General features: G+C 45.7%; 1 protein-coding gene across 2 annotated transcripts in view; it reads right to left on the bottom strand.

Moving 5' to 3' along the window:
- The window catches only part of gtf2e2 (general transcription factor IIE, polypeptide 2, beta), a 74,342-nt gene that overhangs the window by 12,376 nt on the left and 37,996 nt on the right, over nucleotides 1–23,970 (bottom strand). For both annotated transcript variants that reach the window (XM_072495747.1, XM_072495744.1), the window contains exons 3-4: nucleotides 19,950–20,035; nucleotides 12,262–12,369 (exon numbers count right to left, since the gene is read on the bottom strand). In XM_072495747.1, the coding sequence (XP_072351848.1) occupies nucleotides 12,262–12,369; nucleotides 19,950–20,035 (194 nt within the window). The remainder of the gene's footprint in view (nucleotides 1–12,261; nucleotides 12,370–19,949; nucleotides 20,036–23,970) is intronic.

Raw genomic sequence — 23,970 nt, 5'->3', positions numbered from 1 at the left:
ACCAACACAGTACATTGTGCATCCTTTACACAATATTATAACAACACAAATAACAATGACCTATTTTATAAACAAAAAATGAATAAATAATAAATAACAAAAATGAAAACTAACCCTAATTGGCAACTGCCTTATCACAAGTAACACTCTCCAAAAATGTAATTTAACAGTCCAATATATAATTATCTGTCGCAACGACCTATACATATTATACAGTATATATTAACAACCCTGAGAGTCCTTCTGGTTCCTCCTCCCCCCCCCCCCCCCCCCTCCCGATCCTGGGCTGCTGCTGTTGCCTTCTTTTTTCCATTCCATCTATCTTTCTGCGAGGTATTCGACGAACGGTTGCCACCGCCTGGTGAACCCTTGAGCCGACCCCCTTAGAACGAATTTAATCCGCTCTAGCTTTATAAACCCTGCCATGTCATTTATCCAGGTCTCCACCCCCGGGGGCTTGGCTTCTTTCCACATTAGCAATATCCTGCGCCGGGCTACTAGGGACGCAAAGGCCAAAACATCAGCCTCTCTCGCCTCCTGCACTCCCGGCTCTTGTGCAACCCCAAATATAGCCAACCCCCAGCTTGGTTCGACACGGACCCCCACTACTTTTGAAAGCACCTTTGTCACCCCCATCCAAAACCCCTGTAGTGCCGGGCATGACCAAAACATATGGGTATGATTCGCTGGGCTTCTCGAGCACCTCGCACACCTATCCTCCACCCCAAAAAATTTACTGAGCCGTGCTCCAGTCATATGCGCCCTGTGTAATACCTTAAACTGAATCAGGCTTAGCCTGGCACACGAGGACGACGAGTTTACCCTGCTTAGGGCATCTGCCCATAGTCCCTCCTCGATCTCCTCCCCCAGCTCTTCTTCCCATTTCCCCTTTAGTTCATCTACCATAGTCTCCCCTTCGTCCCTCAGTTCCCTGTATATATCTGACACCTTATCATCCCCCACCCATGTCTTTGAGATCACTCTGTCCTGCACCTCTTGTGTCGGGAGCTGCGGGAATTCCCTCACCTGTTGCCTCGCAAAAGCCCTCAGTTGCATATACCTGAATGCATTCCCTTGGGGCAACCCATATTTCTCGGTCAGCGCTCCCAGACTCGCGAACTTCCCATTCACAAACAGATCTTTCAGTTGCGTTATTCCTGCTCTTTGCCACATTCCATATCCCCCATCCATTCCCCCCGGGGCAAACCTATGGTTGTTTCTTATCGGGGACCCCCCCCAAGGCTCCAGTCTTTCCCCTATGCCGTCTCCACTGTCCCCAAATCTTCAGTGTAGCCACCACCACCGGGCTTGTGGTGTAGTTCCTCGGTGAGAACGGCAATGGGGCTGTCACCATAGCCTGTAGGCTAGTCCCCCTACAGGACGCCCTCTCTAATCTCTTCCACGCCGCTCCCTCCTCCTCTCCCATCCACTTACTCACCATTGAAATATTAGCGGCCCAATAATACTCACTTAGGCTCGGTAGTGCCAGCCCCCCCCCTATTCCTGCTACGCTGTAAGAATCCCTTCCTCACTCTCGGGGTCTTCCCGGCCCACACAAAACCCATGATGCTCTTTTCAATCCTTTTAAAAAAAGACTTTGTGATCACCACCGGAAGGCACTGAAACACAAAGAGGAATCTCGGGAGGACCACCATCTTAACCGCCTGCACCCTCCCTGCCAGTGACAGGGATACCATATCCCATCTCTTGAAATCCTCCTCCATTTGTTCCACCAACCGCGTTAAATTTAACCTATGCAATGTGCCCCAATTCTTGGCTATCTGGATCCCCAGGTAACGAAAGTCCCTTGTTACCTTCCTCAACGGTAGGTCCTCTATTTCTCTACTCTGCTCCCCTGGATGCACCACAAACAACTCACTTTTCCCCATGTTCAATTTATACCCTGAAAAATCCCCAAACTCCCCAAGTATCCGCATTATTTCTGGCATCCCCTCCGCCGGGTCTGCCACGTATAGTAGCAAATCGTCCGCATACAAAGATACCCGGTGTTCTTCTCCTCCTCTAAGTACTCCCCTCCACTTCTTGGAACCCCTCAACGCTATCGCAAGGGGCTCAATTTCCAGTGCAAACAATAATGGGGACAGAGGGCATCCCTGCCTTGTCCCTCTGTGGAGCCGAAAATATGCAGATCCCCGTCCATTCGTGACCACGCTCGCCATCGGGGCCCTATACAACAGCTGCACCCATCTAACATACCCCTGTCCAAAACCAAATCTCCTCAACACCTCCCACAAATAATCCCACTCCACTCTATCAAATGCTTTCTTGGCATCCATCGCCACTACTATCTCCGTTTCCCCCTCTGGTGGGGCCATCATCATTACCCCTAACAGCCTCCGTATATTTGTGTTCAGCTGTCTCCCCTTCACAAACCCAGTTTGGTCTTCGTGGACCACCCCCGGGACACATTCCTCTATTCTCATTGTCATTACCTTGGCCAGGATCTTGGCATCTACATTTAGGAGGGAAATAGGTCTATAGGACCCGCATTGTAGCGGGTCCTTTTCCTTCTTTAAGAGAAGCGATATCGTTGCTTCAGACATAGTCGGGGGCAGTTGTCCCCTTTCCTTTGCCTCATTAAAGGTCCTCGTCAATACCGGGGCGAGCAAGTCCACATATTTTCTATAGAATTCGACTGGGAATCCATCCGGTCCCGGGGCCTTTCCCGCCTGCATGCTCCTAATTCCTTTCACCACTTCTTCTACCTCGATCTGTGCTCCCAGTCCCACCCTTTCCTGCTCTTCCACCTTGGGAAATTCCAGCCGATCCAAGAAGCCCATCATTCTCTCCCTCCCATCCGGGGGTTGAGCTTCATATAATTTTTTATAAAATGTCTTGAACACTCCATTCACTCTCTCCGCTCCATCTCTCCTTCCTCATCCCTCACTCCCCCTATTTCCCTCGCTGCTCCCCTTTTCCTCAATTGGTGTGCCAGCAACTTGCTCGCCTTCTCCCCATATTCGTACTGTACACCCTGTGCCTTCCTCCATTGTGCCTCTGCAGTGCCCGTAGTCAGCAAGTCAAATTCTACATATAGCCTTTGCCTTTCCCTGTACAGTCCCTCCTCCGGTGCTTCCGCATATTGTCTGTCCACCCTCAAAGGTTCTTGCAGCAACCGCTCCCGTTCCTTACTCTCCTGCTTCCCTTTATGTGCCCGTATTGATATCAGCTCCCCTCTAACCACCGCCTTCAACGCCTCCCAGACCACTCCCACCTGGACCTCCCCATTATCATTGAGTTCCAAGTACTTTTCAATGCACCCCCTCACCCTTAGACACACCCCCTCATCTGCCATTAGTCCCATGTCCATTCTCCAGGGTGGGCGCCCTCCTGTTTCCTCCCCTATCTCCAAGTCTACCCAGTGTGGAGCGTGATCCGAAATGGTTATAGCCGTATACTCCGTTCCCCTCACCTTCGAGATCAACGCCCTTCCCAGCACAAAAAAGTCTATTCGAGAGTAGACTTTATGGACATAGGAGAAAAACGAGAACGCCTTACTCCTAGGTCTGCTAAATCTCCACAGGTCCACACCTCCCATCTGCTCCATAAAATCTTTAAGTACCTTGGCTGCTGCCGGCCTCCTTCCAGTCCTGGACTTCGACCTATCCAGCCCTGGTTCCAACACCGTAATAAAATCTCCCCCCATTATCAGCTTTCCCATCTCTAGGTCCGGAATGCGTCCTAGCATCCGCCTCATAAAATTGGCATCATCCCAGTTCGGGGCATATACGTTTACCAAAACCACCGTCTCCCCCTGTAGTTTGCCACTCACCATCACGTATCGGCCCCCGTTATCCGCCACTATAGTCTTTGCCTCGAACATTACCCACTTCCCCACTAATATAGCCACCCCCCTGTTTTTCGCATCTAGCCCCGAATGGAACACCTGCCCCACCCATCCTTTGCGTAGCCTAACCTGGTCTATCAGTTTCAGGTGCGTTTCCTGTAACATAACCACATCCGCCTTAAGTTTCTTAAGGTGTGCGAGTACCCGTGCCCTCTTAATCGGCCCGTTCAGCCCTCTCACGTTCCACGTGATCAGCCGGATTGGGGGGCTTCCTACCACACCCCCCCCCCCCCCCCCTTGTCGATTAGCCATGCCCTTTTTCCAGCTCCTCACCCGGTTCCCACGCAGCTGTATCTCCCCCAGGCGGTGCCCCCCCGCCCATCCACTCCCATACCAGCTCTCCCCTATCCCCAGCAGCAGCAACCCAGTAATTCTCCCCTCCCCCCCCCCCCCCCCCCGCTAGATCCCCCGCTAGCGTAATTACTCCCCCCATGTTGCTCCCAGAAGTCTGCAAACTCTGGCCGACCTCGGCTTCCCCCCGTGACCTCGGCTCGCACCGTGCGACGCCCCCTCCTTCCTTCTTCTCTATTCCCGCCATGATTATCATAGCGCGGGAACCAAGCCCGTGCTTCTCCCTTGGCCCCGCCCCCAATGGCCAACGCCCCATCTCCTCCACCTCCCCTCCTCCCCCCATCACCACCTGTGGAAGAGAGAAAAGTTACCACATCGCAGGATTAGTACATAAAACTCCTCTTTCCCCCCTTTTTAACCCCCCTCTTCGCCCCCCACATTCGCCCCACCACTTTGTTCAAACGTTCTTTTTAATAACCCGCTCATTCCAGTTTTTCTTCTACAATAAAAGTCCACGCTTCATCCGCCGTCTCAAAGTAGTGGTGCCTCCCTCGATATGTGACCCACAGTCTTGCCGGTTGCAGCATTCCAAATTTTATCTTCTTTTTATGAAGCACCACCTTGGCCCGATTAAAGCTCGCCCTCCTTCTCGCCACCTCCGTACTCCAGTCTTGATAAACGCGGATCACCGCGTTCTCCCATTTACTGCTCCGAGTTTTCTTTGCCCATCTAAGGACCATTTCTCTATCCTTAAAATGGAGGAATCTCACCACTATGGCTCTGGGAATTTCTCCTGCTCTCGGTCCTTGCGCCATCACTCGGTATGCTCCCTCCACCTCCAACGGACCCGCCAGGGCCTCCGCTCCCATTAACGAGTGCAGCATCGTGCTCACATATGCCCCGACGTCCGCTCCCTCCGCACCTTCAGGAAGACCAAGAATCCTCAGGTTGTTCCTCCTTGCGTTGTTCTCCAGTGCCTCCAACCTTTCCACACATTGTTTCTGATGTGCCTCATGCGTCTCCGTCTTCACCACCAGGCCCTGTATGTCGTCCTCATTCTCGGCTGCCTTTGCCTTCACGACCCGAAGCTCCCGCTCCTGGGTCTTTTGGTCCACCTTTAGCCCTTCGATTGCCTGTAGTATCGGGGCCAACAGCTCTTTCTTCATTTCCTTTTTGAGCTCTTCCACACAGCATTTCAAGAACTCTTGTTGTTCAGGGCCCCATGTTAAACTGCCACCTTCCGACGCCATCTTGGTTTTTGCTTGCCTTCCTTGCCGCTGTTCTAAAGGATCCACTGCAATCCGGCCACTTTCTCCTTCTTTTTTCATCCGTATCCAGGGGGGATTCCCTTCTGGTTTACCGCACAGTGTTTTTAGCCGTCAAAATTGCCGTTGGGGCTCCTATCAAGAGCCCAAAAGTCCGTTTCACCGGGAGCTGCCGAAACGTGCGACTCAGCTGGTCATCGCCGCACCCGGAAGTCCACTCTAAGGTTTCTTACGGGTGCTCTGGTTTCCTCCCACAGTCCAAAGATGTGAAGATTAGGTGTATTGGGTATCTTAAAATTGCCCCTTAGTGTCCAAAAGGTTAGGTGAGGTTACTGGGTCATGGGGATAGGGTGGGGCTCTTTCAGAGGGTCGGTGCAGACTCGATGGGCTGAATGGCCTCATTCTGCACTGTAGGGATTCTATATCCTAAGGTGCCAAAAATACCCAGAACTTAACACAGTACTTCAGGTGCAATTTAACCAGGGATCTGTAAAGCTGTAGCATGACTACAGGGATCTGTAATGGGCAGCACGGTAGCATGGTGGTTAGCACAATTGCTTCACAGCTCCAGGGTCCCAGGTTCGATTCCCAGCTTGGGTCACTGTCTGTGCGGAGTCTGCACGTTCTCCCCGTGTGTGCGTGGGTTTCCTCCGGGTTCTCCGGTTTCCTCCCACAATCCAAAGATGTGGATTAGCCATGCTAAATTGCCCTAAGTGTCTAAAATTGCCCTTAGTTTTGGGTGGGATTACTGGGTTATGGGGATAGGGTGGAGGTGTGGGCTTGGGTAGGGGGCTCTTTCAAAGAGCCGGTGCAGACCCGATGGGCCGAATGGCCTCCTTCTGCACTGTAAATTCTATGATTCTATGACTTCTACATCTATACATTCAAATCCTCTAGATAAAAGACCAAGTCTTTGAATTATTTCCTGTACCTGCTCATGACATTTTAATGTTTACATGGTCCCCCAAGTCTCTTTGGACCTTCACTTTTCACCATTTAGGAAGTATTTGTTCTATCTTTTTTAGGTCCACATTAAGGCTGGTTTAGCTCAGTGGGCTAGACAGCTGGTTTGTGATGCAGAACAAGGCCAGCAGCGCGGGTTCAATTCCCGTACCAGCTGAGAATGCTGAATTCTCCGTGTACCTGAACAGGCGCCGGAATATGGCGACTAGGAGCTTTTCACAGTAACTTCATTGCAGTGTTAAGGGCTGGTTTAGCTCAGTGGTCTAGACAGCTGGTTTGTGATGCAGAACAAGGCCAGCAGCGCAGGTTCAATTCCCGTGCCAGCTGAGAATTCTGAATTCTCCCTCTGTGTACCCGAACAGGTGCTGGAATGTGGTGACTAGGGGCTTTTCACAGTAAATTCATTGCAGTGTTAATGTAAGCCTACCTGTGACAATAAAGATTATTTATTTATAACGACCCACCATTTGCCTATATTGAAGTCCATTTGCCCCAATTTTGTCCATTCACTTCATCTAGCATTAAGAGTGAGGAAGGACATTTTAGCTTTGTCATCTCAACATGGCAGTACTCACATTGTGTCAGAGCAAATGCCATTGCTGGCCATTTCTTTCTATCCCTTTCCATTCATATTCCCATTTCCTCTCCAGATTTCCTTTGCATCTGATACTGAAAGAATCTTTCCCCTAAATCACCTCCAACAGTATTTTCAAATTACCAATTGTCCAGCCTTTGGCCCTCTATTCACGATACTCCTCCTGCAGCTACCAGTCAGGTCAATTGTAGGACATCTTTGATGATGTTCCCATAAAACTATTATCCAGCATTCACTCTCACGGAGTCTGACAACTGGTTTAGCAATTTGCTGGGCCACTTAAAGCATCACCACTGGGTAATGCCCTCTCTGTCAAAGCTGTTCATTGTTCTGGGATAATTCTGAAATGAAACGATAACCTGATTATTCTCTTCACTACAATCCTTTTCCTTAAACGCCTCCTCTTTATCCCTCTCAACTTCACTTCCAACAGGTTTGAATAACTCATGGTCTTCTACAACACAAAGAAGGTGACATCCGTTCAGCTGCAGCGATCGCCTCCCTTGCCCAACAAGCCAAACCTCCCCTTTGGCTTCCCCCTCTCCAATCCTGAACGTGTAACATTCTCCAGGTTACTTAAGAACTTGGAGCTAGAGTAGGCAATTCACCCCGAGCCAGCTCCGCCATTAAATACAATCATGGCTGGTCTCATCTCCACTTTCCTGCCCACTCTCCATAACCCTTCAACCCAGTGCTAATTAAAAACCTGGCTATTTCCTACTTAAATTTGTTTAAGTGATCTGGCGTCACTGCACTCTGGGGTGGGGAATTGCACAGATTCACGACCCTTTGAGTGACGGAATTCCTCCTCATTCCGGTTTTAAAACTGGCATCCCTTAGCCTAAAACTATGGCCTCTTCCTAGTCCAACAAGGGGAAACATCCGCTCTACATCTACCTTGTCAAGCGCCTTTAGCATCTTGTATATCAATTAGATCTCTTCTCATTCTTCTAAACTCTAGTGTGTTAAGACTAAACTGCTCAATTTCCCTTCATAAGACAAGTCCTTCATCCTTGGATTCAATCTAGTGAACCTTCTCTGAACCACCTCTAATGCATTTACAACAGCCTTACCCTAAGGGGACTAAAACTGTGCATGGTACTCCAGATGCGGTCTCATCTATGCCCTATACAGATCCCTCTGCACAAAGCATTTTGATGTTTTTCCATTTAGATAATTTGCTTTTTATTCCTCTGACCAAAATGGATAACCTCACACTTATCCATGTTAAATTCCATCTGCCAAATTTTGGCCCACTCACTTAACTTATCCATATTCATTTGTAAATTTCGGATTTCCTCATTGCAACGTGCTTTCCCATCTATACTAGTGTCATCTGCAAATTTGGTTATAGTACATTCTATCCCTGTATCCAGATCATTAATATAGATTGTAAATAGTTGGGGCCCATGGACCAAACCCTCTGGCACATCACTAGTTAAAGTTTGCCAACCGGAAAAATACCCATTTATCCCCACTCTCTGCTTTCTGTTGGTTACGCAATCCACCATTCAAGCTAATAGATTACCCCAAACGTCGTGGGATCTTATCTTGTGTATTAAACTTTTGTGCAGCACCTTGTCAAATGCCTTCTGGAAGTCCAGATAAGCTACATCTACAGGGTCCACATTATCCACTTTTCTTGTTACATCTTTGAAGAACTCTAGCAAATTAGTCGAGCACTATTTACCCTTCGTAAAACCATGTTGACTCTGATGGATTACGTTCTGACTTCCTCTCCCATCTTCCCTCGTTCCTTCTCTGAGCTAATCTAGCCCACGAGACAAGAACAAGAACACAAGAATTAGTAGGAGTATATCATATATCATTTGGCCCCTTGAGCCTTCTCCGCCATTTGATAAGATTAGGGCTGATTTGACTCGCCTCAACTCCATTTTCCTGCCAGTGCCTCCAAAACCCTTGGCTCCCTTGTCACTCAATTCAAAACCCATCTCCTGCTCCTTTTGACAAAGGGAAGCACAAAACCTCTGACCGTCTAACATCCCTCCCTGACCCCCATGCTGCATGGTATTATTAATGGCTACCTCTGTGGGTGGCACAGCAGCACAGTGGTTAGCACTGTTGTTTCACTGCCTTCCCGTCCACCCGCGATCTAATCTAATGCGGGGGGGGGGGGGGGGGGGAAAGAGGAGGAAGGGGGAGGAGGAAAAAGAGGTGGGATACACTAGCCCCGCCCACCTTTAGGCCTATTACTGCTCACTTAAAGTTCTCAATACACTTCCAGTGCCGTAATATGTTGGCCTGTTGAAGGTGAGAGAGGGAAGAACATTTTTTTCACTGAAGTTGGTGAAAAGGCAGGAAGGAAGGTGGTACATCCTGTGCGCAGAGGCACCCATCCTAAGATCATCTCACCTCCAGAGGTCGTACCTTTGTTCCTCCATGCCTGGCCTTCAAACCTCTGCCCCCAACTCCCTCCCTAGGCTCCTCCACCCAAATGATCCCAGGGCTTACCTGTATGCGGCATCCATGACACTTCTTCACTGGGCTGCTTACAGTCCCAGCTGCACCCACTACTGAGTTTTGGTGGTGCTATGTGCGCAAGACTGTAATTAAATTAGATAGCAGCTCAAGAGAGCAGGACTTTCTTTCATTGAGGGGCAGAAGTCCAACCCTCAGCATGTAAGCAGACTCGCAGGATATATCATTCTGGGGAGGCCTTCTTCAAAGCTGTGCCATTTCTGACCAACTTCATTTCTGACCAACTTTTATTCTGGGAGCGCTAGCAGTACATTTCTTCCCTCTTCACTCTCCTCCCTCCTATTCCAAAAAAATCCAGCCCTAGAATTTTAAGGGGTGAGTTAATTTAAATAATTAAGGTGATTAAAGGATTTGGTAGTTTTTCTCCAATATCTTTCCTCTGGTGGGAAGTCCAGAAGAAGTGGGAATAATATTAAAACTAGAGATAGATCATTCAAGGGAGATGGCATGATGCACTTCTTCATCAAAGGGTAGAGGAAATTCAGAGCCATACACCCAAAAAACTATTACAAAAAGTTGAACAGAGGACAATAGATACAGAAAAAAAGTACTGAAGATACTGGAATCTGAAATAAAAACAATAATTGCTAGGAATATCAAGTGGGTCTGGCAGCATTTGCAGGAGAGAAACAGAGTCGATGTTCTTATGAAATGGTATTGACCTGAAATGCTAACTCTTATTTCTCTCTTCACAGATGCTGTCAAATCTGCTGAGGATTTCCAGCATTTTCTGAGACTACTTGATATAGAAAAAAATATTTTATTGGAGGCATTTTCAAATATATACATAACAAATAAGAAAACAAAAAACAATTGTGGCAACAGTAAACAGCCATGACATCCTTACATACTGTCACAAAATCTTCCCCTCCAACTCTACCGCTGCCACCCCAGCGCCTGACCCCCCCTTTTTAAACTTTTAACCCAAACCTCCATCCCAAACAGGAACTGAAATCCTCCCACCCCGCTGAAGACTCAATGCTCCTTAAAAAGTCGATGAACAGCATCTGCCTCGAGGTGGAACTCCTCCTCTGCACCTCTGATGACGAACTTGTTCTTCTCTAAGTGCAGGACCACTGCCAAATTGCTCACCCATACCCCTACACTCGGCGGCTCTGAGTCCCACCAGCACAACAGAATTGGGCTATCAGAGAGGCAAAGGCCAACACATCGGCCTCTCTCTACACCTGCACCCCCAGATCCTCCAACAATTCAAATATTGCCATTCGGAGTTACTGTTACCCCCCCAAATCTTCGGCATTGTCTCTGCAAAGCCTGCCCAAAATCCTCCTAGCCTTGGACACGCCCAAAACAGGTGGACATGGTTTGCTGGCCTCCCCACACACCGCTCATACCTATCCTCCGCCCCTGGAAAGAGCCGACTCATCCTGGAAACTGTCATGTGGGCCTTGTGTACCACTTTGAACTGGACAAGACTTAGTGTTGCGCACGACGAGGATGCATTAACCCTCCGCAAAGCCTCACTCCACACGCCAGCCCCAAAGCCCCACCCAGCTCTTCCTCCCACTTACGCCTGACCGCCTCCACTGGGCACTCACTCTCTTCAACAGCTCCCCATATGCACCCGAGACTTTGCCCTCTCCTATTTCCTTCTCACACAGCAGTTTGTCCTGCAGCTCCGGGAGTGACAGTGCTGTAAACAAAGCCACCTTCTTCCTCAAAGTACCTAACCTGCAGATACGTGAATCAATTCCCCTTCGACAACTGTAAATCCCCTCCAGCTTCTCCAAGCTTGCAAACTTCCCTCCAACAAACAAATCCCTAAAATATTCTATCTCCGCCTGCCGCCACCCCCGGAACCTCGCATCCAGCCCCACTTGATGTTTATTTAGGCAAGTGGCACGAATGGTACAGAACCAAGGCTGGTCAATGATATTAAGATACAGTTCAGTCATGATCTAACCGAGTGGTAGAATAGAAAGGCCTACCCCCATTTTCAAACTCACTTCAGAGACTAGAGTACATATTGCAGCTGTCATTTCAATGCAGTTCTGAGGGAGGTGCTGTCTTTTGGATGAAAAGGGGGAGGCGGTGGTACAGTGGCAGTGTCACTGGACCAGAGACCCAGAGTAATGCTCTGGCAACCCAGGTTCAAACTCAGTCAATGTAGATGGTGAAATTTGAATTCAATAAAAATCTGGAATTAAAAGTCTAATAATGACCATGAAACCATTGTCAATTGTCATAAAAACCCATCTGGTTCACTAATGTCACTAATTAAGGGAAGGAAATCTGCTGTCCTTACCTGGTCTGGCCCACATGTGACTTCAGATCCACAGCAACGTGGTTGACTCTTAACTGGCCCCTCAAGAGCAATTAGGGATGGACAATAAATGCTGGCCCAGCCTTCAATATCCATGTCCCATGAACAAATTAAAAAAACTTCAGACTCAGTCTGCCTTCTCAATTGAATGTAAAGGTTCCCATTGCCTGATTTGAAGCAAGGGAGTTCTCGGAATGTCTTAGCTAATATATATTCTTCAATCAGCAACACTAAAATAATTTAACTGATTATTGATCTGCTGGTATTTGTGCACGATTTAATCATGCACAAATTGGCTGACGGATTTTTCTACATTATAACACGGTACTGAATTAACTGTAAAATGCTTTAGGTCATGAAAGGCACAATATAAATTCAAGATTTTTTTCTTTCTGCGCCCTATGTTCAACTATACATTTGGGTTAAGCGGTAGGGTTCCCACTCCTCCATCCATTCTTAAGTATTTTGTCAAATAATAATTATATAAATATCTCACCTCAGTCATCAACCATTGTTTCTGTCTCATACCGATATCCAGGAGTTTCGTCTCATCGAGAATTTCATCCAGTGTCAGTGGATGGGTATCTCCGCGCTGGTGGCGAGTCTGCATAAAAACATAAAGATTAAACTAGGTACAAGTGGATAGGAGCTGCAACATGAAAATAGACCACATGGCCCAACAAATCTGTGACAACATTTAGCCTTCATTGAGAAAATACTCCTGGTCATATCTACTTATAACTAATAACCCTTCACCCAGCAATCCAAACTCAGTTTGACTGTTGACATAGTTTCTACCTTAACCACTAATCCTGGAAGTGAACTTTGAAGCCTCACAACTATGCAGAAAGAAGTTCCCACTTGCTCTCGGTTCTAAATCTCTCACATTTAATCTTGGCTCAATGGTCCCTTCGTTCTACATTCCTTTTTTTTTAAAATATATTTTATTCAAAATTTTTGGCCAACCATGACAGTACATTGTGTATCCTTTACACAGTAATATAACAATATAACTAACAATGGCCAGTTTTAAGCAAGAAATAAATAATATATAAACATCAAAATTAAAAAACAAAACTAAATGGCAACTGCCTTGCCCCAAATAAGTACTCTCCAAAAATACAATTCAACAGTCCAATATACAATTACCTATAACAACAACCTATACATATTATACATGTACACTAACATCCCTGAGAGTCCTTCTGGTCCCCCCCCCCCTGGGTTGCTGCTGCTGTCTTCTTCTTTTCCATTCCCTCTATCTTTCTGTGAGGTATTCGACGAACGGTTGCCACCGCCTGGTGAACCCTTGAGCCGATCCCCTTAGGACGAACTTAATCCGTTCCATCTTAGGATGGGTGCCTCTGCGCACAGGATGTACCACCTTCCTTCCTGCCTTTTCCCTGCCATGTCATTTATCCAGGTCTCCACACCCGGGGGCTAGGCTTCCTTCCACATCAACAGTATCCTGCGCCGGGCTACTAGGGACGCAAAGGCCAAAACATCAGCCTCTTTCGCCTCCTGCACTCCCGGCTCCTATGCAACCCCGAATATAGCCAACCCCCAGCTTGGTTCGATCTGGACCCCCACCACCTTCGAAAGCACCTTTGTCACCCCCACCCAAAACCCCTGTAGTGCCGGACATGACCAGAACATGTGGGTGTGATTCGCTGGGCTTCTCGAGCATCTCGCACACCTATCCTCTACTCCAAAAAATTTACTGAGCCGTGCTCCAGTCATATGCGCCCTGTGTAACGCCTTAAATTGTATCAGGCTTAGCCTGGCACACGAGGACGATGAGTTTACCCTACTTAGGGCATCAGCCCACAGCCCCTTCGTTCTACATTCCTTAACACAAACCTCAGCAGATGTGAGGTCCCCACCATCACAGATGCCAGTTTTCAGCCATTTTAATTCATTCCACATGGTATGAAAAACAACTGAATGCCCTGGCCACAGTAAAATCCATAAAGCCATGAAAATATCTGGTGTGGTGCAAAAAGGTGTGTGTTCTATAACTAGCTACTGTGCAGTGTGACTGCAACACTAACATATTATTTTCTGTCCACAAAAAGAATAAATCCAAGCAAGGCAATTACCGACTATCCATCATCTCTAAATCACCAGCAAAATAACAAAGATTGAAGTTTACCTAGTAATATTCCAGTGCAGACTTGATGGACCAATCGGTCTCCTTCTGTGCTGTGCTATTCTATTCTATAATCCTAACCTGATGATCAAAACTCAGTTTCAGTTCCATCAAGACCATTTGGCTAAAGACTGCACAACAGTCTAGGTCCAAATATAGAGCTGAATTCCAGAGGTGAGGAAAGAGCGATTGTCTTTGACATCAAGATGTTATTTGGCTAAGTGTGGCACAAAGGAGTCCCAGGTAAACTGAAGGAAATGAGGCTTGGGAAGAATCTGATGTATCTGGCGTCCTAAAAGATGGTTGTGGTAAAGTTCTACAACATCTTACAGGAGTCACTCACAATAGCATCCTAGTTCCCATTACCTTCAGGTTTTTTCATCAATGACCTCCCCTCCATCAAAGTGAACAGAAATAGTGAATTTGCTTGATGATTGCAGTTTCCTCCCTACTACCTGGTGGTGGTAGTGTTACAGTTCGCTTGGAGTCAGAGTTGATGTGACTACACTTTTACACAATGTTGTAGTCTGGAGTTAAACATAGTGATGATAGGAGCTCCAACACTCTTTCCATCACTCACAGACCAGGTATCTCTTCCGCTATTTCCATTTTCTATTGGTGTGTATTAGAAGGATTTGCATTGATACTCAAACCGCAGAGTTATGAATGCATCTTCCTTGAGCATCAGTTCCTGAGGCATGTCTCGAAATATGGAGATTCTGGTTCACTGGTAGGGACATCACAACTGCACCACAAGACTCCTCTATGACCTACAAAACACATATTCGACTGCGATGAATGCTTTCCACTTTCCTGGATTCGTACAACTGCACAACATCCAGGAAACCTGATACCACCTAGGATAGGAGGTCCACAGGATTAGCACCTCAACCACCAGCTTAAATGTCCACTTCCTCAATCACCAGAATTCTATATACTACTAACACAATGTACTGCAGCAAGACACCAAAGCTTCTTCTTGCCAGCATCACAATACCCGCGAATTCTACCACCACCTACAAAGGTAAATGGCAACAGGTACATAGAAGGTCAATGGCAACAGGTGCATAAGAACATAATCAAGTTCCCCACCAAATTGCACACTATCCTAACTTGGCCATGTAGAGCCATTTTGCTTTCACAACTGGGAAAAATCCTCGAACTCCTTACCTCACATCAATGTGGAAGTACCTACACCACATAGACTGCAAAGGTTCAAGAAGGCAGCCCATCACTTTCTCAAAAAGGGTAAAGCTACTGCAAATAAAACTCTGACAGAGCCAGAGAGCAGAGAGAGGCAGAGAGCCAGAGAGCGAGCGATCCAGTCCAGAGAATCATCCTTTTGTTCCCAATGCAATCTGCACTATTTCTCGATGAATTTATCTTTCTTCAGCAATTTGTCTGGTCTCAAATCTCTTCACTTTTATATTTCTTTGTTAAGCTGCAAAGAGATAAGGTATGGAGGTGCCCATACTTGATTCTTTCAAACATGAGAGGTTTATTAAGAGGAGTTACTCATACAATCTAAGGGACACAATTAATTAAATTCATAACATTCTTTAAAGCTGTGTTAAGGATTTTTAGTTAACTCTGTTTAATTATGATGCTTGCTGCAATGCAAAGTTAGCATCTGGATGCAAAATAGAAGTTACTTTAGGAATCACTCCATGGTTCAACAGTCTGTTAAGAAATTGGAACTGGGTGAACAGCTTATTAACATTTTATCAGCAGGGCTTATCCTCAAGCATAAATAACATAACAGGCAAAAACAAAAAAGGACGGATATGAGATGTTTCGAGGGAGTTGTGGAACCGATAATGGGGAATGGCACAGGCGGAGATACGGGAAGATGATGTAAAGGATAGAATGTACATATAAAGGCTCTAAACGTTCACAGAAGATGGATAAAATATGGGAGGGCTTTATTTCTATAGTTTTGACATGCTATTAAAGAACAGCTTTTACAGGACAATTAAGTCCTGCCAATATAACACGAAAGGCTACCCCTAAAAAAAAAATATGAAGGATAGATTTTTGGGGGAAGCCATTGCAGCAGACAGTGGAGAAACACCCATGGGTGGAAATAGGCTGACTTTGATCCAAAACTCTTCGATATTTTGAGAAGTCATGAAGACATGATGCACTGAGGGCAAAGACCAGCTGTTCTCACATGCCAACTTGCCCGACATGGACTTGCTACTTGTCATAGTGTATGCCTTTGCTGTGTAACTAGTGTGTTATATTCCATGTTAAACTCTGATCAAACTCAACATTCCTTCTCATACTGGTCACAGACAATCCTGATTGATAAGATAATTGATGACAAATTGAGCTCAAATTAAAATATCAATAAATTGCCTTTCTTGAAAATTACTATTTACCGTTGGTCATTTTCTATCCAGTGGGACCCCCGTGTTCAATAACTTCCTGACTTCGGTTGACTGATTTTGTCACAACGATTCCGTAAGTAAGATTATATCATTCTTTTCCAGAGAATTATTAGCTTTGAGACATTTAATCTTGCATAGGATGCTAAAGCAAGTAATATCAAGCTCATTAGTTTAATTGTAGAATTTCCTATGTTTGGTGACAAGCTACTAGTTAGTGTATATTAATCCATCCTCATTGAGGATCATTTTTTTTAATAAAGTGGTTTTGTCCCACGTGCTGCACAAAGCAAATTTTTCCTCTTGTTTGAGAAGAACAGAATTATTACTCTGCAACTCACTATGCTACCTGAAACTTCACAACAAAATAAAAGTTCCTCTAGTCCCCAGCATCCTTGTTGTACTCATTAAAGTAACTGCAATTTAGGAATAAGAGTAAACTCTTTCAAACTTTGAAAAATAATGACTATAAAATGGGCAAAGAAAAATTGCTTGAAAAGAGAATTGCTAAAGAGAAAAAGGTACAAAAATGGAAATTCTTGTGTTGTGTCACAGTTAACAAGATTGCTGTTAACAGTATAGTAAATGTCCCCCGCCACCCTCACCCCCACCCCACACGTTGCACCAGTGCGATTGCTAGATTACACAAATAGTTAAAGGCAACATAGCTCTTTCTTCTCCCCTCTCACCCACGATTTGGAAAACAGTCATAGAATCCCTACAATGCAGAAGGAGGCCATTTGGCCCATCAAGTCTGCAGCAACCCTCTGAAAGTGTACTGCACCCAAGCCCACTTCCCCATCCTACCCCAATAACCCCTTAACCTAACCTACACATCTCTAGACACGGGACAATTTAGCACGGCCAATCCATCTAACCTGCACATCTTTTGTCTGTGGGAGGACACTGGAGCACCCGGAGGAAACCCATGCAGACATGGGGAGAACGAGCAAACAGAGAGTCACCCAAGGCCAGAATTGAACCAGAGTCCCTGGTCCTGTGAGACAGCAGTGCTAACCACTGTGCCACCGCACATTTTTCATTGAATGAATGGGAAAAGATTAAACATTTCTCAACAAATGTTTACCAAATTAATTCTGCTGAAAATAATTTATTGTTGTGCTACTAATGTAGCACCTTTTTCATAGAAAAAAGCATTTCAGGATGATTTACAGATGTTTGACCAAATATAAACAGACATACAGACAAAAAAGGATACGAGAAGGAATAACCAAACGTTATTAAATGAGATAGGCTTTAAGAAGACGACGACAGGGAGATAAAGAGGCAAAGAGGTTTGGGAGGAAATTCCAGAGAACAGGGGCTTGATAACTGAAGACACAGTCATCAGTGTAGGTAGGGAGGCAAAGGGAGGGGAGGTGTGTAAGTAAGCAAAGTCAAAACAAGTCAGGGCAGCAGAAAGGGTTGTAAAACAGTGTGTAAAAGGAGAACAGAGATAGGTGACATGACAAAGGGGATAGAAACTAGAGCCTTGTGGGAATACAATGATGCTGGGTGCAAACAGAAGCCAGGGCTGGAGATGGTCATGGGAATGTCACTTTAAGAAATGTTTGTCTGCTCAAGTGGCTGCAGTGATGTCAGAGTGTGGGTGGAGCTGAGCTCTGGCTCTGCTTTTTAGTTTCGCTTTGAGGAAAAGCTTGGGTGTGTCTTGTGTTTTTTAAAGTTTCGTTTTAGTGTTGGAGCTGCAGCCAGCCAAAGAAGGTGTAATTTTGATCTCTCTGCCATCTAAAGACTATCTCTAGATCATTTGGTGAATTCAGAGTGATGACTGCTCTCAGTAGAGAATTCAAACCTGATGTGTTTCTGTAAAGAGGCTTCTCTTTGTCTTATGGATGTTGCAAGGAAAGATTAAGAGTTACTTAGAAAGTACTGTATTCTTTGCGGGATTTATTGGTGTTGATAGTTGTTAAGATGTTTACTGTGGGTTTATAAAGTGTTAACTGATTTCATAAATAAACATTTTAATTTAAAAGTGCTGTAGATTTCTGGTGCATCACACCCGCAGAGTAGGCCCGTGTGTTTCCCCAAAACCGCAACCTGTTCAAAGCTGTGGGTCAGGTGAACTCCATGATACACTTTGGGGCTCTCTAAACCCTAGCCAATTCAAGATTGTCTAGCTACAGTTCAATAGGTAAGAGCGTAACCAACCGAGGGTAATTCCACTGAACTGGACAAAGGAAAGGCATTGGAGGTGAATGGTTGGTGCGAATAACCATGCAGAGGTCAACAAGGGAGAATGCATCAGAGTCACATAGGATGTTTTTATGATTTGGGGCATTTTAAACCTATGACAGGGACCAAAAATATGATTGAAGTTACAGGTATATATTTGGGAGGACACAATATAGTCAGCAACATTTGAGAAGGGAAGTAGCTTGTAAGGACAGAAGAATAGTTTGTCAGAGTTCCTTTTAATCAAAACATTTTTGATTACTTCATCAATTACGTTGGAAGGGGACTGACTACTTATAATCTTTTGATGTTGGGCGCCATTCACAAGTCCTCTAATAATAAAGTGGCCCATTCCAGGCCACTGCGGCCTCTAGACAATATCCAGATTTGGGCTGACAAGTGATAAAAGCAAAACACTGCAGGTGCTGGAAATCTGAAATAAAAACAGAAATGCTGGAAAAACTCAGCAGGTCTGACGGCATCTGTGGAGAAAGAAGCAGAGTTAATGTTTTGAGTCCAATATGGCACTTTGGAACTTTATTTTACTTGGGCTGAGAAGTGGCAGGTGAACATTTGTGTTACAGAGTGCCAGGCAATGACCACCATCCGACAACGGTGGGGGTTACAGGGATTGGGTAGATACGTGGGCTTGAGTAGGGTGCTCTTTGTAAGGGCCGGTGCAGACTTGATGGGCCCAATGGCCTCCTTTTGCACTGTAAATTCTATGATCTATAAGAATTATGGGGCAATTTCTTTTTGACAAAATGGTCACCAATAACACCTTTTGAAGCAAAAGAAACAGTTTCCCATGAGGAACCCATTTACAATGCCATCAGCATGGTTCACAGATGGGGGGAAATTAACAGAGGCAGAGCACACAAATGGTCTTAAATGAATTTGTCCATGAACTTCATTCATTTGTTTGAGGTAGGGTCAGAGGGAGTGTTGGAAAGAAGTTTAAGATGATAAATTGATGGCAGAGAAAAGAAGCCAGGGATCATCTTTGGCTCTCTACAATGATCAGCAGTTTTGGTAAAGACGCATGCAGTCTGCCAGGACTTCATATCCAGTGCACAACAGATCAAGTCTGTGCCCCTTAGATGTGAGTGAGTTGAGATGCACGCCATCCCGGTAGATTAATCAGAGTGAATGTTTTGCTGGGGACAGGGACATCAAAGTTAGACGCGAGGGTGTGGTTCTGCAAATTGGCAGTTGCAGAAGTAATGAGGTGACAGAAGTACCAAAGTTGAGGCAGTTAGCATTCAGAAAGTTCATTTGCAACTAATCTGGAGAAGACTTTTCTCTGAGATAAACACAGGAACTTGGCAGCTGTCAATTAATTTTTGTTCCCACTATCTCTACAAAAACGTGGAAACTTCAATATTCATTGCCTATTTTGACTAAATGATGAAAGTTGATTACTAGTCCCAGTAGAAAGATATGAAAGTAAATTACCTTCATGTAGTTAACTATTTTAGCAAGCACTCCAAACTTGTACCCAGCACTCCCTGGAAGCGCTCGATAGGCGAAAGATCCATTTTCTGTAAAAGACGAGGGTAAATTATAAAACACTTTTTCAAGAAGTTACAAAACAACTCCAGCATTCTTCTATGTTGCTGATTTCTAAACCAAAACAAAAAATTCCTGCTGAGCTGTTGGGACTTTTTTTGAAGTTTGGTAGTTTTACTGGAGGATTCCTACATTTAAAAAAAATAAAATTATTTCATGCCATCTGAGAATCACTGGCATGGCCGGCATTTGTTGCCCATTCCGAATTACCCAAGACAGTGGTGGTGAGCTATCTACATGAATCTCTGCAGTCCAGTAGGTATGCCCAAATACTGTTAGGAAGGGAATCGGTAACAGTGAAGGAACAGTGACATAGCTCCGAGTCATTATGTGTGGGGCTTGGAGGGGAACTTGCTGTTAGTGGTGCTCCCACTGAGTCTGCCACCCTTGTCCTTCTAGGGTCGCTCCAGTGCCATGCTGGCCCCCTGTTGGGGTCAGAATCACTGCTCCTGAGGGCATGTTGACGCCGTCGACAACAGCGTCAACACTTAGCCTCAGGATCAGAGAATCCCGCCCAGGATCCTGAATCTTAATAAAGGAAACTATGAGGGTGTGTGGCGCAAGTTGGCCATGGATTGGGAAACGCTACTCAAAGGGATGATGGCGGATAGGCAATGGCAAACATTCAATGAGCGCATGGGTGAACAACAACAAAATTGATATGGGAAAAGTGGCCAAACCATGGCTTACAAGGGAAATTAGAGAAAGTATTAGATCCAATGAAAAGGCATACAAATTGGCCAGAAAAAAAACAGACCGGAGTTTGGGAGCAGTTTAGAATTCAGCAAAGGAGGATAAAGGGATTGTTTAAAGGGAAAAGAGAATATGAGTAAGCTTGCGGGGAATATTAAAAACGGACTGTCAAAGTTACTGTAGGTACGTGAAGTGAAAAAGATTTGTGAAGACAAATGTTTTCAGTCAGAAACAGGGGAATTTTTAATGGGGAACATGAAAATGTCTGACAAAGGAGGACACAAGTAACATACCAGAAATGTTGGGGATGTAGGGTTTAAAGAAGGAGGAACTGAAGAAGATCTATATTAGTTGAGAAATGGTGCTAGGAAAATTGATGGGATTAAAGGCTTATAAATCCCCAGGGCCGGATTTATAATTTATATCCCAGAGTACTTAAGCGGCCCTAGAAATAGTGGATGCATTGGTGGTCATCTTCCAAGATTCTACAGACACAAAATATTTCTACAGAATGGAGTGTATCGAATGAAACCCCGCTATTTAAAAAGGGAGGTAAAGAGAAAACAGAGAATTAGACCAGTCGGTAATGGGGAAAATTCTAGAGTCCATTATCAAAGATTTTATAGCAGAGCACTTGGAAAACAGTGGTATTCAGCATGGATTATCGAAAGGCAAAGCATGCGCGTCAAATCTATTGGAATTCTTCAATGATGTAACTAGTAAAGTTGATGAGGGGGAGCCAGTGGATGTAATTTATTTGGACTTTGAGGAGGCTTTTGACAAAGTCTTACGCAAGAGATTAGCGTGTAAAATTGATGCGCATAGGATAGGGGGGGGGGGGGGGGGGGAGGGGAGAATGGTAGTGTATTGAGATGGATAGAAAACTGGTTGACACACAGGAAACAAAGTGTAGGAATAAACTGATCTCTTTCCGAATGGCAGGAAGTAACTTGTGGGGTACCACAGGGATTGGTGCTAGGACCCCAGCTATTCACAATATATATTAATGATTTTAATGAGGGGACTCAATCTAATATCTCCAAATTGTTGGCTTTCATAGCAAGAGGATTAGAGTACAGGATCAGGGATGGCTTGATGCAATTATACAAGACCTTGGGGAGGCCACACCTGGAATATTGTGTGCCGTTATGGTCCTTGTCTGAGGAAGGCTGCTTTTGCTATAGAGGGAGTGCTTGGAAAGTTTATTAGACTGATTCCTGGGATGGAGGGCCTGATATTAGGATTACATTCACTGGAGGTCAGAAGAGTATGGGGGATCCCATAGAAATCTATAAAATTCTAACAGGACTAGACAGGGTAGATGCAGGAAGGATGTTCTCAACAGTGGGGTGTCCAGAACCAAGGATCATAGTCTAAGGATATGGGGTAAACCTTTTAGGATGGAGATATGGAGACATTTCTTCACCCAGTTGTATGTTTTCAAGAAGGTGTTAAGATATAATTCCTTGGGCTTGTTAAGATCCCGGATAAGATCCCAACATTTGTCAGGATACCAGACAGCAAACCCAAATACCTTCTTTAATTTTTAAAACTATGAAGAAAGGATACTTTGCTCCAGGAGTGATTCCACTGACCAATGGGTATCTTTTATATTGAAACAAACTTCATTATCAACACAGTATTAAACTACCGTAATATAATAGAAAAAAGCTTACAATTAACGGTTAAGCAATTATTAACGGTTAAGCAATTTTTAACAATAAAAGGAAATATTTTTCTTCTAACTCATACCTTCCGTATCTCCAATCAAGCAAAATCTATCACAGGCCAAAAGCCACTGGCAAATACTGTTAGCAAACACAAGGGACTAGATTCTCTGACCCCCTGCTGGGTCGAAGAATCGGCGGGGGACGGCGTGAATCTCGCCCCCGTCGGCTGCCGAATTCTCCGGTGCCGGAGATTTGGCGGGGGCGGGAATCGCGCCGCGCCGGTCGCTGGCAGCGCCCCCCCCCCCTGGCGATTCTCCGGCCCACAATGGGCCGAGTGGCTGCCCGTTTTCAGCGGGTCCCGCCGGCGTATGTTACAACAGGTACTTACTGGCGGGACCTGGCTCCGTGGGTGGCCTCCGGGGTCCTCGGGGTGCGTGGGGAGATCTGGCCCTGGGGGGTGCCCCCATGGTGGCCTGGCCCACAATCGGAGCCCACCGGTCTGCGGGCGGGCCTGTGCCGTGGGGGCACTCTATTCCTCCGCGTCGGCTGCTGTAACGGTCCGCGATGGCTGGCGTGGAGATGAACACCCCCTGCGTATGCGCTGCAATGATGCCGGCCGGCGGAGGCCCTTCGCCGCCGGTTGGCATGGCGCCAAGCTCCTTGCGCGCCGGCCGGCGCAGTGCAAACCACTCCGATGCCGGCCTATCCCCTGAATGTGTGGAGGATTCCGCACCTTCGGGACACTCGACGCCGGAGTGGTTCACGCCACTCCTTCCCGCCGGAGTTGCCCCCCCCCCCCCCCCCCCCCGGCCGGTTTCTGAAGAATCCCGCCCAAGGTTATCTGATGTACACTTGAACAGAGCTTTCTTAGAAATACTGCATGAAGAGAGATCCTGTCAGGAAACAGCCTGCAGATTCTTGTCGGGGTCAGACTACTGCTTAACCTGACAGCCTTTTGCAAAAGCTGCTGCTCAGGTCCAATCTCCCAGCAAAACTAAAACTAAACTGCCTGCTGCAGACCTGGCTCCTCCCATTAGTTACAATCTCTATCCCACTAACTGGGTTATGACCATCTTTCTGAGGATAACCACAACCTCTCAATTATCTAAACCCCAGGGACTCTTCTTTCTATAAACAAAATGTCATTATCTCTATAGGGAAACAATATATGTGGTTGGAATAAATGATGAAAGCACTTTTACAACTTAATTGCACCTCCTGCAGACACAAAGTCTGCCTGTATGTTAAACCAGGATTTTAAAAATATTACTGTAACAGATATATATTTATATACACCTTAACCTAGGCATTTAATAACATCACTGCAACAGTCATATATAATACAAACTATATAAAAAATTCCAACATTTGTCGCAGGACTAAAGGGGATATGGGGAGGGGAAAGTGGGAACACGTTGGATGATCATCCATGATCATATTGAATGGCAGAGCAGGCTCGAAGGGCCAAATGGCTTACTACTGCTCATATTTTCTGTTATCTCCCTGATTGGTTGAACAGACACGAGAGGACTAAAGGGCCTTTT

Source organism: Scyliorhinus torazame, chromosome 3 (assembly GCF_047496885.1).
Source record: "Scyliorhinus torazame isolate Kashiwa2021f chromosome 3, sScyTor2.1, whole genome shotgun sequence".
Lineage (NCBI taxonomy): Eukaryota > Metazoa > Chordata > Chondrichthyes > Carcharhiniformes > Scyliorhinidae > Scyliorhinus > Scyliorhinus torazame.
The sequence above is the reverse complement of the archived record's forward strand: the minus strand, read 5'-3'. Positions and strand labels throughout refer to the sequence as shown.